Here is a 13,950-nt window from a genome sequence, read left to right as displayed (position 1 = left end):
TCCGCACCGCAGCCCCTGGCCTCCCGCTCGCCGCCCGGGGTCACTGCCCTCGGTGCGCGCCGCCACCGCTTCCTGTCCCCGAGGGTCATTGCACAGTGCAATTGTGTGTGCCCCGCAAAGAGCCTGCCCACGCCGCCCTTCGCTGGCCCAGCAGCGAGAGATGTTCAAAAAAGGGAAAAGATCATTTCATTGGACGAGAAGTTCACGACATCCTTCCTTGGTTTACCCTTGTGTAAAGGAACACGTTAATGCAAAGAACAGGTCTGTCCCTGCCCCATTTTAAACATGAGAACGAACTCTAAACTGTTTCCCATCTAATGGTCTCCTTACTTTACATTAAATTAATCTCAGTCTATTAACATTTCCTTTTGGATTGATCACCTTTAGAGACCACCTCTTCCTCTCTCTTCATCCTCAAAGACGACTTGAGTCTTCGGGTCCATTGCAACCTGGTGCTTGCTACCTCACCCCCTAAGGCAGAGAGAACGCTCCAATGAAACCTTCTTAAACTCCAGGAGTAAAGTAAAGAAGCCATTGTTATTCATTTATGGGAAGACTTTAGCGCTCCCAGACCCCTCCAATAACCAAGTCATGCCAAAATAACCTAAAATAAACTCACATGCCATATTCATAAACAGTTCAAAAGGTTGGTGGGCTTGAGTGATAACCAGTTGAGTGCAGCTCCCAGGGAAGGCGCTTGGCAAGCTCACTAGTCCCCGGTGTGCCTAGGCTGCTTCTTGAAGGGCTTGCTGCGGAACAAAGGCTAGCCACCAATTTTGCTCTTTCCTTTTTATCCATAAAAGCGAAAATCCTCAGTTAGTGAAAGCACTCATATAGGCCTTTCAAAAAAGCAAAGTGGCAGTGGGGTGAACTTGAGAAATGTTGGGATCCCTTTATCTCTGCTTTAGGTTGTGACTGTATAGGTGCCCACTTGGAACCCCTCCAGAGATGCCAAAGAAGAAAGGCCTGGAGACCTGGTCCCTAAGATTGCAGCCATGGAAACTGGGATGTGGGGTTTCTCTGAGTTGGAGGATGGTTGGTTGCCTTTGTTCTTATTTTCCATCGAATAACTATTTTCATTTCACACACATGAACTTGTAAGATGATAGCAGATCATAGTATACATTCTTCTCCACCTTCTACTTTTGGATTATGTACTTACTGTCATAAAAGTAATTTTCCACTGGTTGTCTGCAACACCTCAATTAAAATTTCCTAGATAGCTTTTCTTTTGTTAAGAGCCTTGACCTGAATAATTTGCAAAGTTACAATCTGCTGATCAAAATACACTATGTCCATAACAATAGCATGTAAGTGCAGGTTTAAAAATATATTCTTCAAATCCAATGTATTTTTAAGTAGTGATTAACTAGCCGACCCACAGGTGTTTTGCTTTACAAGGATCACAACAAGCAAGCTTGATGTAGTCTGTCCTTTGCTGTCTAAGCTCTATTTCTCAAACTGATCTTCGTATTCACAGAGTTCTGTGACCTGTTTGGATCTAAGAAATGTAAGGAGGAGCTTCATGGTCCTCGACTTTTCCCGACACAATAGTTCATCCTGATTTACCAGTTCTGACTGAGTGGGTGAGCAGGGAAAACTGCAGAGCTCATCTGAAAATTTTTAACTGATTCATGCCCTGGTGGCAAAGGGAAGTTGCTTAAGGGGATTGCCATTGCTCAAAAGTACTGATGATGAAAAGTACTCTTCCATAGTCTGACCTAGAAAAGAACATTGAAAACTGAATCCTGAAGCAAAAGAAACTCCAGTTAGGTTGCGAGCAGCCTGACATCCAGGGGAAAGTGCTTATTTTCTGTCAACATAGTAGTTTGATTTCAAAATGGCAAGGGTCATGGGCACATTAAGGAGCCCTGGTGGCATAGTGGTTATGAGTTTTGCTGCTAACCATAAGGTTAGCAGTTCAAAACCACCAGCCGCCCTGTGGAAGCAAGTGGGGACTTTCTATTCTTGTAAGGAAACCCTCAGGGGCAGTTCAACCCCATCCTATGGCGGGGTATTGACTCATACCCTCAGGGACACTATGGTATCTGACTTATAGTCAGTCATATGAGTTGGCATGCACTGGATGGCAGCGAGTCTGGTTTTGAAACAACAATTTTACTCTGAGCCAAAGAAGACATCTGAGAAGTGGCACTGTCAATTTGCTAAGTTGTCCAGTGCATGGCCAGTAAAGTCTTTGTATTGTCCATCAGCAATAGATAATTTTCTCTATTTTATTATATGCTATGTACGTACAAAAAGTGAACCCTTGATGCATCCGTGGGAACTATTATAGATTAATATCTTTATTATCCCTATTGACAATATATTCAAATCTATTTATTAGGTAGGAGGTTTGTTGCAAATAGAGGTAAAGTTTGGAAAAATGCTCATTCTTTAACCTATTTCTATCACTTATTTATTTGCTGGTAAAAATACACACAGCAAAACATAAACCAATCCATCATGTCTAAATGTGCAGTTCGCAGACATCGGTAACGTTCTTCCTGCTGTGTCACCTTCCTCACCATCTCTCCCCACATTGATACCGCTTTGAGTCGGTATGGACTTGACAGCACTGGCTTGGTTTGGTCCTCTAAACGTTTCATCTAGACTTTAAAATTGCTATTGTCAATTTGGTCTCACATAGATAACTCTATGAAGGTACTCGATATCCAAGGCACCATCGTTGACTAACTGAGCTAGGCTGTCTCAGGATGTAAGGAAGCCTGGAAGTGACAAATCTTTGGTGGTGCTGTGACTTAAGCATTGCGCTTCTAACTACACCTGTGGCAAAATTGACCCCCGTCCTATGAATTTTTAAGGCTATGATGTAAACTTTATTACCATTGAGTCAATGCATACACGTTGGGCTGTGATCCACTGGGTCAGCAGTTTGAAATCACCAACAGTTCTGCAGGAGAAAGACTAGGTTTTCTGCTCCTGTAAAGAGTTACAGTCTTGGAAACACACAGGAGAAACACACAGTCATCATTGAATGGCAGCAAATTGAAACATTGTACAGATTCTGTACAGTATAATAGTGTAAATCCATACATACTATGCAAGAGACTAAATGTCTTACTGAAGGAAATATAGTAAAGAATCTTTCATGGAGAAAAACTGCTTAAAAGTATTTTCATTTTATAAATTTTTTTTGGGGGGGTGAGCATTAAGTGTCCATCCACTTGATTTTTGAACAGTGTCATTGCTAATCTTTGAACGTTACCTTCTGGCTTCCTTTCCTTATGTCCCAGATAAACTTCTCAGAAATGCCATCTACACTTTCTACCTACTTATTCCTCTCACTCCTTAAACCCATAGTTCCTAAACGGTGTGTGAAGTGCTCCCTCCAGGCTCCACAGTAAACTCTTGGAACTTCCTGGCACATATTGCAAACTTCTGAAGGAAATGCAGGGCTGCTTGTCACTTCTGTGAGACTGCCCAAAGTAGAGCTAGTTCACAGTTCCAACATGAGGTCATGCCACCTCTCTGCCTGTCATGGCACTTCTTTGCAAACTTGGATTTTCAGCAGATACTGGGAGACCTTCAGTGTGGAACAGGCTGTGGCAATAGCTCTTCACACTATAGCTCCACGTGTCTAACAGTGGTATGCATCCCATTAGATAAAAATAAAATCAAACATTCCATTCTCTTTTCATTTGTGTGCATGATGCCAAGCACTAGGACAAGTGTTTCAATGTTACTAGGACAAGTACTGAGTAAATCGCTTGTAACTGACTATAAACTAACCCGCTGAGTAATTGTTGTGGTGTGAGAGTCCGATTAAATAATTACAAAGATACTAAGGAGAATATGAGCTGAGCAAGTTTGGGTGACTCTTATCTTGCAACTTAGCACATGGCTTTCTCTACAACTCTCCACGGAACTGCTTTTTGAAAATCCTCCATGTCTTCCTTCACAGGAGCAGTCAATTACAGTCAGTTTCAGATATTGGATTCGTTTCCTGGGGTTACTATAACAAATTACCACATGCAACGGTTTAAAACAAGGGGGATTTGTAGGCTCACAGTTTTGGAGACCAGAAGCCCTAAATCAGGATAATAGCTGATACATGCCCCCTTTGGAGACTTGGGGGGGGGCGGGGCAGGGGGGTTCCATTCTTATGCCTCCTAACTTCCAGTGGTTGACACATTCCTTGGTTTGTGGCCAATTCACTGTCATCTCTGCCTCTGTGGTCAGTTGTCTTCTTTTCTGTTACCCCCATGTCTTCCTCTGCCTTTCTCTTAAAGGACCCTTGGTCATTTGGTTAGGAGCTCTGGTGGTGTAGTGCTTATGTGTTGGGCTGCGATGCACATGGTTGGCAGTTCAAAACCACCAGCAGCTCTGCAGGAGAAAGACTTGACTTTCTACTCCTGTAAACAGTTACAGTCTTGGAAACCTATGGGGGGGTGCATCACTGTGAGTCAGCATTGAGTTTGTGAGCATGATGGCAGTGAGGTTTTGTTGTTTGTTTGTCTAGTTATTTGGTTTAAAACACACCCTGATCATCTCAAATAGTTTACTTACATCTGCAAAGAGCCTCTCTATCCAAGGCAATAGTCACTGGTTCCAGAGATTCGGGCATAGCTATATTTTGGGGGGACATGCATTCCACCCATTATAGATGTCTGTGAGACCTTTAACAAACTCCTTTTTCTCTCACTTCGACACTACACTAACCTGTTATTCCTCAATCTTTTCGCTCTTTCTTTCTTGGTCTTTTGACCTTGCTACTACACTTTGCCAACTCTATGCACGGGAAACCTGAACTAATTGTACCTTCAGCAAACCAGCTCTCTCGTAGACTTCGATGCGTCGCTATATCACATCATCACCTGAAAGTAATCTGTCACAAAGCTGCCTGTAGAACCAGGACACTTCACGGATACTAACCAAAGACATAACATGCTGATGTTCGGAACTGTGAGAGGGGACACTTCCATGTTCATTTTTTCCCCCATGTTCATTCTACAGTCAGCCTATCATTAATTAAAATGCATTGAAACACTGAACATAAAGGTAATTCATGTTAAATAAGAGAAGTGATTTCATTTACAAAACAATTACTTATGCCTCTAAGAAATCACATTTCTCTTTTAACTAAATCTTATAGCTTCAACAGATTTTGTTCCTGGAGACACAGTCCTTCTACTCTTACTCCCTTACCTATATCATTCCTCTATTCTCTCCCACCCAAAGGAGTCTACAAGGTGGGCAGTTCAAATCCTCCAGCTGCTGTGCAGGAGAAAGAGGAGGATGCCTGCTCCTGTCAAGATCCGTCGTCTCAGAAACCCTTGGGGGTCACTCTGAGTCAGAACCACCTCAATGGCAGTGGGTGGCGGCGTATGCTGTTAGCGATGACTGCTCAGATCGTTATAAAAGTTTTATCCTCCAACCCTTGCTTCTTACAAAATTTACCATCCCACCTACTTACTCTCTTTTTATACTAGTTATACACGTGATTCCTCTGCTCCAGGCATTAAAGTCTTCCTGCTTCTCCTCATCCATTGTGGCTCCAGTTGCTGAACATTGTGCCAGCGCTGTCATAATAATTGTACATGTATAGTGGTTACAATTTTTGAAGGATGTGTACAGTCTCATTTGATCCTCGGCATAAGCCCCACCAGCTGAGGAGTTATTATCAGATTTAATTTTTTGACTTGAAGAGATTTGGAAATGGATGCACAGAGAGGGGAAGTCAGCAGATTTTGAGGCTTCTAAATTCAGTCATAGAAAAGGGAAGCCGGCAAATTCCCCAACTCCTACATTGAGTCACTGAGAGGGACAGTCAGTAGGTTTCTAAGCAAGGACAAGTGTCTGTCCGATACAGAACCCCATTGTAAGATGATGCATGCAAATAAGAGGGTTTATTATAAGGATGCAAGGGAATTGCGTGGATCCCCAAAGCCTGACTTCATCTGTTCCTCTCTGGAATGGGGACCTCACTGTTCAGGCCAAATGGCAAACTATACTTCTCCAATGGACAGTTGTTTGTAGTCACTTGCAGAAGTTAAACAACTCTTTCTAAGTCCAAGGTCCAAGTTCTGAGTAGAAACTAACTTGATTTACCCCACTTACTCGAGGGGCAAACCAGCCTCGCACCAGGTGGGTGACTTGACTCAGATACACACTTCCCCGGGAATGAGACACGGTTTCCACAGAAGGAAGTGGCCTCTGGGCTTAGGAAAGACGTTTAAAATGCCGCCCTTTTACAATTGTGTGGGGATGGTATAGGAAGCTGCACTGGAGGTAACACACCCAAAGGAACACAAGCCACCCCTTTCATAAAGGAAGGAAGCCGGCTACACAGACCGCAGCACCCCCGGGGAGCACAGACTCCTTCTACACCCAAAGGAGCTCTAGCTACTCCAGTGCTGCTGGCTGGTGCTGGGGGATTGCCCTGGATGTGAATGGCTGCTTTTGCATTGTGCTGTTGGCCAAGACTATTGAGTGCCAAGGACCGGCCTAAGAAGGCACGCGTTTGTCTCTGAATAAGTTCAGCAGCCAGAGCCCTCCTTGGAGGATGGTGCCACGTTGCCTCACATACTTTGGGCATGTTCTCCGGAGGACCAGTGCCCAGAGAAGGGCAGCAGGCCAGGAAGCAGAGGGTACCAAGAAGGAGGCATCCCTATCCCTTCTTGAGATGACCTGGCAGAGGGGCTGCCACCATGGGCTCAAACAGCAAGGATTGTGGAGATGGCACTGGACTGGGCAGTGCTTTGCTCTGTTGAACCTAGGGTTGTTAGGAATCCCAACGAACTGACTGGCACCTGCCCACAACTAATGGAAAAGTTGGCACCTTGAACGCACCAAGCAAGACCATGTAAGAAAAGCCGAGAGCTCTGCTTCCATACAGATGACAGCCAAGAAACCCTCAAGTTGGGCTGTTCTACTCCAACCCGGGGGTTATCATGTGTTGGGGTCAACTCATCAGCAAATAGGTACTACTCCCACCCTGAGCTACTCTACGCTGCTGACCCCAAACTATCGCCTCAAAGTCGGAATCCAAAATGAATGAGCTTTTTCACTAAGTACAGCTCTACAACATGAGCTCTTGTGGCGCTAACCAGGTAAGCATGGGATGGTTAATGGGAAGGTCGCTGGTTCAAACCACTAGCTGCTTTGCAGGAGAAAAATGAGGCTATCTGTTCCCATGATGTCCTTGTCCAATATCTGTTCCCATATAGATATGCAGCCTCAGAAACTCCATATAGGGTCACTCTGAGTCAGAACTGACTCGGCGGTAGTAAGTTTCTGTTCTATCACGACCTTTCAGTGTGCCCAGTCTGGTTGGGGGAGTAGACTAGATCAGTGTGGTGATCTTGGTATGTGTGGTTGTTGCTGTTGGATGCCGTCGAGTCAGTTCCCACTCATAGCGATCCTATGCCCGTGAGAAGGAAATGCTGCACTATCGTCACCACCCTTGTCGTGTGTGAGCTCATTGTTACAGTCGCTGCGTCAATCCATCTCATTGAGGGTCGCCCGCTCTTTCGAGGATCCTCCACTTTATGCCTCCTGACAGCACTTATTTCAAGATGGATTTGCTTGTCCTCCTGGAAGTGCACGGTACTTTCCATATTCTTTGCCAACACTATCATTCACAAGCATCGCTTCTTCTCTGATCTTCATTATTCATTGTCCAGCTTCCGGGTGAGTATGAGGCCATTGAAAACACCACGGCACTTCCATCGAATGTGCCTCGGTCTGTACAAGGACTTCTTGTTCCCTGTCACTTTCAAGGTTTGTGTAGCACATGTGCCCAATGCAACTACGCACGCATAGTGTGATTTCTTGATTGCTGCTTCCATGACTGTTCATCCCAGAGCCAAGTAAAACGAAATCCCTGTCAACTTCAAGCAGGTTTTTTTATATAGGCTGTACCAATGGGGAATTAAATCTTATATTTTATATGCTAATAAAGGTGGCAAAAGTTAAATGAATCCCAGACAAAAGATAATCCAAAAGCCAATAAAATAATTATATTGGAGTCTGTATATTTTAAAACTTTAATAATAGCTTTTGGTAAGACAAACAGTTACCTATGTAAAACTTTGATTCCTTTACAAACGAACTCAGAGTTTCCCTCATGTGGCAAGGTGCCCAGCTTAACGTTGGCATCTCTGCCTCTGTTGCAGGTAGGTCTGACCATGTGATTAAGTTCTCGCCAATGAGAGGGAAATGTTGGGTGAGTCTCCTTGAAAGCCTCCAAAATAATCCTAGATATCTGGGGAACCGCATTTTTTATTTCCACATCGCGTTCCCTCCTGTCCTCTGTCCGTATGACAATGGGATGGCTGAAGTTACAGCGGTTGTCCTGAAGCATGAAGCAATCTTGATGCTAAAAGCTGCAAAGGAAGACGGCAGCAGAGAGAGACAGAAGGAGCCCGGGTCCTTGTTGGCTGCAGCTGTCCCACGCCAGGTGGGTCTGCCCGCTTCCTCACTTCTTTCAAGGGAAAGCAAAATAAATGTCCATTTTAGTTACGCTACTGTTAATTTTAGTCTCTGTTACAAGTGGCCAAACGTAATTCATAAGTGAGATATTTTGCTCTCCCCAAAGAGTTTTATGTAAAATACAAATAGCCCACACCGTGCAATTCTTCCATTCACAGAGTGAGAATGTGCGTAGCAGGTTTGGCAAATGAGGGTGCTGCGTTAGCTCAACTGATAGCGAGAAGGGAGAATTTGGATCGAAAGAGACACATACAGTTTTAAATATGCAATTGCAGCTGGCTGATGGTCTACATGTCGGCGTAATCAACGTGACAATGGTTGTGTAGAACTCTGGTCTATGGGAAGAGTTGTGTGGGTAGTAAACCTCTGACCAGCCTCTTGGTCATTCCGGGTATTAATGTTTCTTTCATCCAGGCTTTCTGAACAGGTCTTCCTTTTTCGTTGTAACACCCTCGACTCGTGGCTTCCATCTCTACAATCACTTCACAGCGTTTTCCTTCATAATCTGGCCCTTCGGCACGCACGGCCCCCGGGGGTCTTGTCAGTCCACGTCCTTCCTCGGGTTCCACACGTGCTCTCCGTCTCAGAGGGGTTCCTGCAAGGCAGAGGACAATCGCACCATCTCTATCTTTTTCCGGTTTCCCCTGACTTTCTAAAACAGTGGTTCTCAACCTGTGGGTCACGACCCCTTTGGGGGTCAAACAACCCTTTCACAGGGGTTGCCCGATTCATAACAGTAGCAAAATTGACAGTGATGAAGGAGCAATGAAAATAATGTTATGATTGGTGGTCACCACCACATGAGAAACTGTATGAAAGGGTCATGGCATGAGGAAGGTTGAGAACCACTGCTCTAGAAGGTGCCTCACCTGGACTGCTGATGCTGGGCTCTCTGCTCCACACGACACCTTTCTTTCCTTCTCCTACAGTTAACTTGTGGAGGCTCTCATTTATTTCAAATACTTGCCAGGTAACTGGACGCCAATCTGGTAAACTAATTCACAGCCAGGTTCTCACCCACTGATCCATCAAACATTTATTGAGCGCCCCGGCTTCTGTGTTAGGTGCGCATGACTGACCGAGGCCACCGGAATGCATAATCAGTGTGCAGGGTAGCAACCTTGGACTTGGCTCTGGACAATCTAGGTTCTACATTTCATTCTGCCATTTGCTTGATATATCACCCTGGTGGGGGTGGGGGTGACATTTTCTTTGTCAGTCAGAATTTGCTCATCAGCAAAATCCAAGTAATGATAACTTCTTATCGGCATTTCCATGGTTTCCAGGTCAACTGTGAGAGGGCTTCCAAAGTTTGTGGAAAAAAATTCCATTATCTTGCCATTCCATTTTTCCACACACTTTGGTGGCCCCTTTTATAGACAGTGCCTAGCTCATAGTGGAAGTTACATGATGGTGCCTTGGGGTGTTATTGGTGACTCATTCCCTGCAGCATTGATGGAAATGTGTACATCTTTGACTCTGACTGTCGATTGTCATTGCCTTAACAATGAACAAGAATCCTACGTCTCGTGATGGGATGGTGGCAGGCCTTTAGGGAGCCAGGAAAGTCCTCTGGCCTCGCATCCACACTAGTTGTCTCAGTTCTGACAATAGAACACCCAAGCGTCAGCTGTCTGAGGAAGCGAAGCAGAGCGAATTGCTGAAGACACAGGAGAGGTGTTCTAAGGATACACAGAGGTACATTTTCCACGGAGGCAGCCTCGCTATAAAATGCCAGCAGACAGCAGCAACAGATCGTGAAGTGAAAAGTAGGTCACTTGTTTAGAGTCAAGGTGTCAGGTAGCATACAAGGTGAAGATCCCAAAGCCATAAACAGTAACAGGCTGTGAAAATTGCTACAACAGCCATGAACCCAAAGGGTGGCTTCCCTGCATACAGCTGGCTGGAGAGAACTGCTGGCCCAGCAGCCCGTCTTTTGCCACATTGGCACGCATGGAAAACAGCACAGCAGCAGCAGCATTTTGACTGCAGAGGACAATGATAAATAGAGACCCGCGAGCCAGTTATGAGTCTACAAAGACGGAAGACAGAGGAAGAGACACTGTGAAGATCGCTTTCTTTGTATTGTTTTGCCCCTAAAACGTGTGTTTTACTTTTCAACTGGTTACGCCTTCTAATTTTAGTGTCAAAGTTCAAGGCGCCAAAATGACACATCTGTTTGCTGGCATTTTCATACCGTGTGGAGGCCTCCTACCCCGGTGTCATGTTTTTTATGTTGTGGGAACTTTAAACAATACTTCTTTTGCCTGCAAGTGACAAGGCGTGTGAGATCAAGGTCTGTGGTTGTAACTTCCTTTGAGAGTCAAGGCAGTCCTCTGGGGCTGTCAGCTCCGGGGGAAGGGAGGAGGTGGACAAGGTGCCGTTTGCATGGTAGGGGGCAATAAGAGACATATACTGCTGCACTTCGTTCTTCTCCACTTTGGGATGGCCTCTGCTTGTGTCCACTCACTTCTTTTGCCTACAAGCCATGAGAGTCTCTAGAGGAATGGCGGGAAGGGAAGGTCGCTGAGAAAATGGAAGAGGGATGGCCGGGTGGGAGAGGCGTATTGTTGAGTAAATCTTGGATTTAGAAGCCTACTTGTAAAGAGAGAAAAAGTAACCATCACATGTCAGGGTTGCATTTTGATTGTGTGAGTCAAGCTGAATCCTCCATGTTTCTTCTAACGTTAAACCGATCCTATGATAATGAACTTCTTATCATGGACTAAATGTGCTTCAAAGGTAAATAGTTACATTGTCAAAGTTATTGCAAAGAACTACCCAGAGACCCAAACAAGAACATGATGCTGGTATACATTTCTCAGTCATCTGACATACATGGTTTAATTAAGATATCGCATGATCTGAAGTCAATAAGAGTTTAAAACAAATAGAAGGTGTTTGGAAACGGGTTGCTGTGAAAAGACACTTCCATTCTACCTGCCCTGCCCTGGTGATATCTAGGTGATATTCCAAACAAATAAAAGGCCTTCGATAGAAGGTCCACAATTAGCATGAATAGAAATATTAGCTCTAATATGTTCCTCTTAAAATAGTAAGGGATGGCATTGAGTTAAAAAATCATACAGTTTTAAATGGTTAGGAAACAAACTTGAGGACAAACTATACCTCTTAATCCCCACATGGGCCTTGGTGGTGCTGCCAGTCAGCAGTTGTAACCCAGCAGCTGCTCTGAGGAAGAAAGACGTCCATGTTTGCTCCCGGAAAGGTTTTCCGCCTCCGAAACTCTGCGTGGGGTTCCCGTGGCTCGGCATTGACTTGATGGCGGTTGTAGAAATCTACACTCGACAGGATCGTCTTTAAAGAGCTCTGTGAAAGGCCTTACCCGAAGGAACAGCAAGTGGTATTCCTGCAAGTAAGAGTTCCATTTTCAAAATACAGTATCGCATCAGGAAAGGTGGATTTCCTGGGAGAAGGGTGAGAGCGTGGCAGGACATAGGTTCCCAGACTGATTTAGCCCACCACTCCCTTTTCAGGCAAAAAGTACTCAGTCCTCCTCTAGCAAGTGAAAAGGTTTGTAGGATAGGTCATAATCCAGAATAAAGAGTAGTTACCCGTTTTGCAGCCCCTCTGGATAGCCCCAGGACCCCGACGGGCAGCATCTTTGGGAGACACCGTGAGGAAGTTGCTTTGTTGTGTGATTGTGAGCACACACATTCATTTATTTCCAGTAGGATCTTCACTCAATGGAGCAGCATTTGAATGTATGGCTTTAAATGACTGGAAAGAGATTAAGATTTTTAAAAATTTAGACAACAACTAAGAAACTTTCCAATTATGTCTGAAGGCAATGAAAAGCTATGGAAATATTTAAATTGCCTAACAAGGAACTAAATGATCCCTTTGGCTCTAAAAATATCTCTCTCTTATTTTTCAGGCTATGGAGTATGTTCATATATGAATACAATTGTCCTAGAATACTTTTGGGGGGATAACATGTTAGATTGGCTAATTCCATTTAACATCAATGCAGAAAAATGAAAAGTACAATTTTTCCTTAGACTGAACATTTTTCATTATTCCTCACTTGCATAAAATTTACTTATATCAGCTTATTAATGCAAGCATGCGAGCTTTCTCCTTCAGAGAGGTTATTTTCATGAACTAAATTTAGATCCAATTTTCAGTTTATCTCATGTGTAATGATGCTATTTTAAAAAACCCATAGGAGCAAAGAGACTTTAAATCCACTGTTGACTTATCTTCTTTGAAAATGTGTACTTAGTTATAGAACAGATACATGCTTACAGCTACTCAGCAGCTGAAGAAGGTTTCACTTTGTAAGAATGCTTCTCTGACGAATCCATTATGAACCCATCTGAAAATTTTTTTTAACTTCCAAATTCCTTTATTTTATTATTATCTTTTTATTAAATTCTTTTATTGGGGGCATCTCTTATCACAATCCATACATTCATCCATTGTGTCAAGCACATTTGTACATATGCTGCCATCATCATTTTCAAAGCATTTTCCTACCACTTGAGCCCCTGATAGCAGCTCCCCATTTCTTCCCACCTCCCTCCCATGTGGAATCATAAGGACACCTTCATAGCATTATTGAGAAAGAGGCCTTTAGGGTTTTCCTACATGTATTGTGTTAATTAGTCTGGTACTTTAGAGAAACAAATCCACAGAAACTCATGTATAAAGGGTCAGTGCACATCAAGAAGACATCCCAACCCAGTGCTTCCCAAACCCACAAGTTCAACATTAACCCATTAACTCATATGTCCAACACCAATCCACAAAATCCTCCTCCATCTCACAAAACACACACTATGATGTCGACTGCAGGAGGAAAGCCAAATCAATGAATGTGTAAGCATCTCAGCACACGGCTGCTCCAGCACCCAGGGCTGCATTGGGGTAGGTCCATGTGGCTTCTCCTTGGGGATATCTTGCAGGAAGTGAGCCTTGTCAGCTGAAGCAGGGAACTGCTAAGGCAGCTCCACCCTGGTGTGACCATCACAAAGCAAGAGACCTGAGGACTAGAAAGGTGAGGCTCACTGAGCCATTTATCCCTCCACCCTTCAATTAACCCCATATGTGTTTAACAGCCAGGTTAGCACAATAAGCTAACTAACTAAAGTTATACAAATAGAGTCTCACTTCTACCCATTTATCTAGATTAGTTCTAATTGTTTGAGTGAATCAAATTTCTTGTGGGGAATAGAAAGTCCATAAACTAAGCACTGGCTCCCTCCCTACCCTCACACCCCAATTCCATTTCCTGGAAACTAACATGAGTTTAAAATTTTTGAATTAATACCATTTATTAAAAATATCAATGAATGGCTCTGTGCTCAAATATCATTGTGGTTCTGTGTGGACCTTCACAAAACATAACTCTCAGAGGGTCTTCACGACTACATTCTGGACAGAGATAAAAAGGTGCTCAAAGATGACTGCTGCCAAGACAGAACTATCTCAGACACTTGTGATTCATATTTGCTGGAAAATGAAGAATGACAT

The 13,950-nt window shown here is 44.0% G+C and overlaps 1 protein-coding gene across 1 annotated transcript in view; it reads right to left on the bottom strand.

Moving 5' to 3' along the window:
- The window catches only part of TWF1 (twinfilin actin binding protein 1), a 26,492-nt gene extending 14,580 nt beyond the window's left edge, over positions 1-11,912 (bottom strand). Inside the window, exons 1-2 of the mRNA XM_045287239.1 lie at positions 11,801-11,912; positions 8,826-9,049 (exon numbers count right to left, since the gene is read on the bottom strand). Of these exons, the coding sequence (XP_045143174.1) occupies positions 8,826-9,049; positions 11,801-11,912 (336 nt within the window). The remainder of the gene's footprint in view (positions 1-8,825; positions 9,050-11,800) is intronic.
- Positions 11,913-13,950: the final 2,038 nt, after the last annotated feature.

This window comes from Echinops telfairi, unplaced genomic scaffold (genome assembly GCF_000313985.2).
Source record: "Echinops telfairi isolate 266 unplaced genomic scaffold, ASM31398v2 ScPeMD7_12;HRSCAF=54, whole genome shotgun sequence".
Taxonomy (NCBI): Eukaryota; Metazoa; Chordata; class Mammalia; order Afrosoricida; family Tenrecidae; genus Echinops; species Echinops telfairi.
This window is presented reverse-complemented; position numbering and strand designations above follow the sequence as displayed.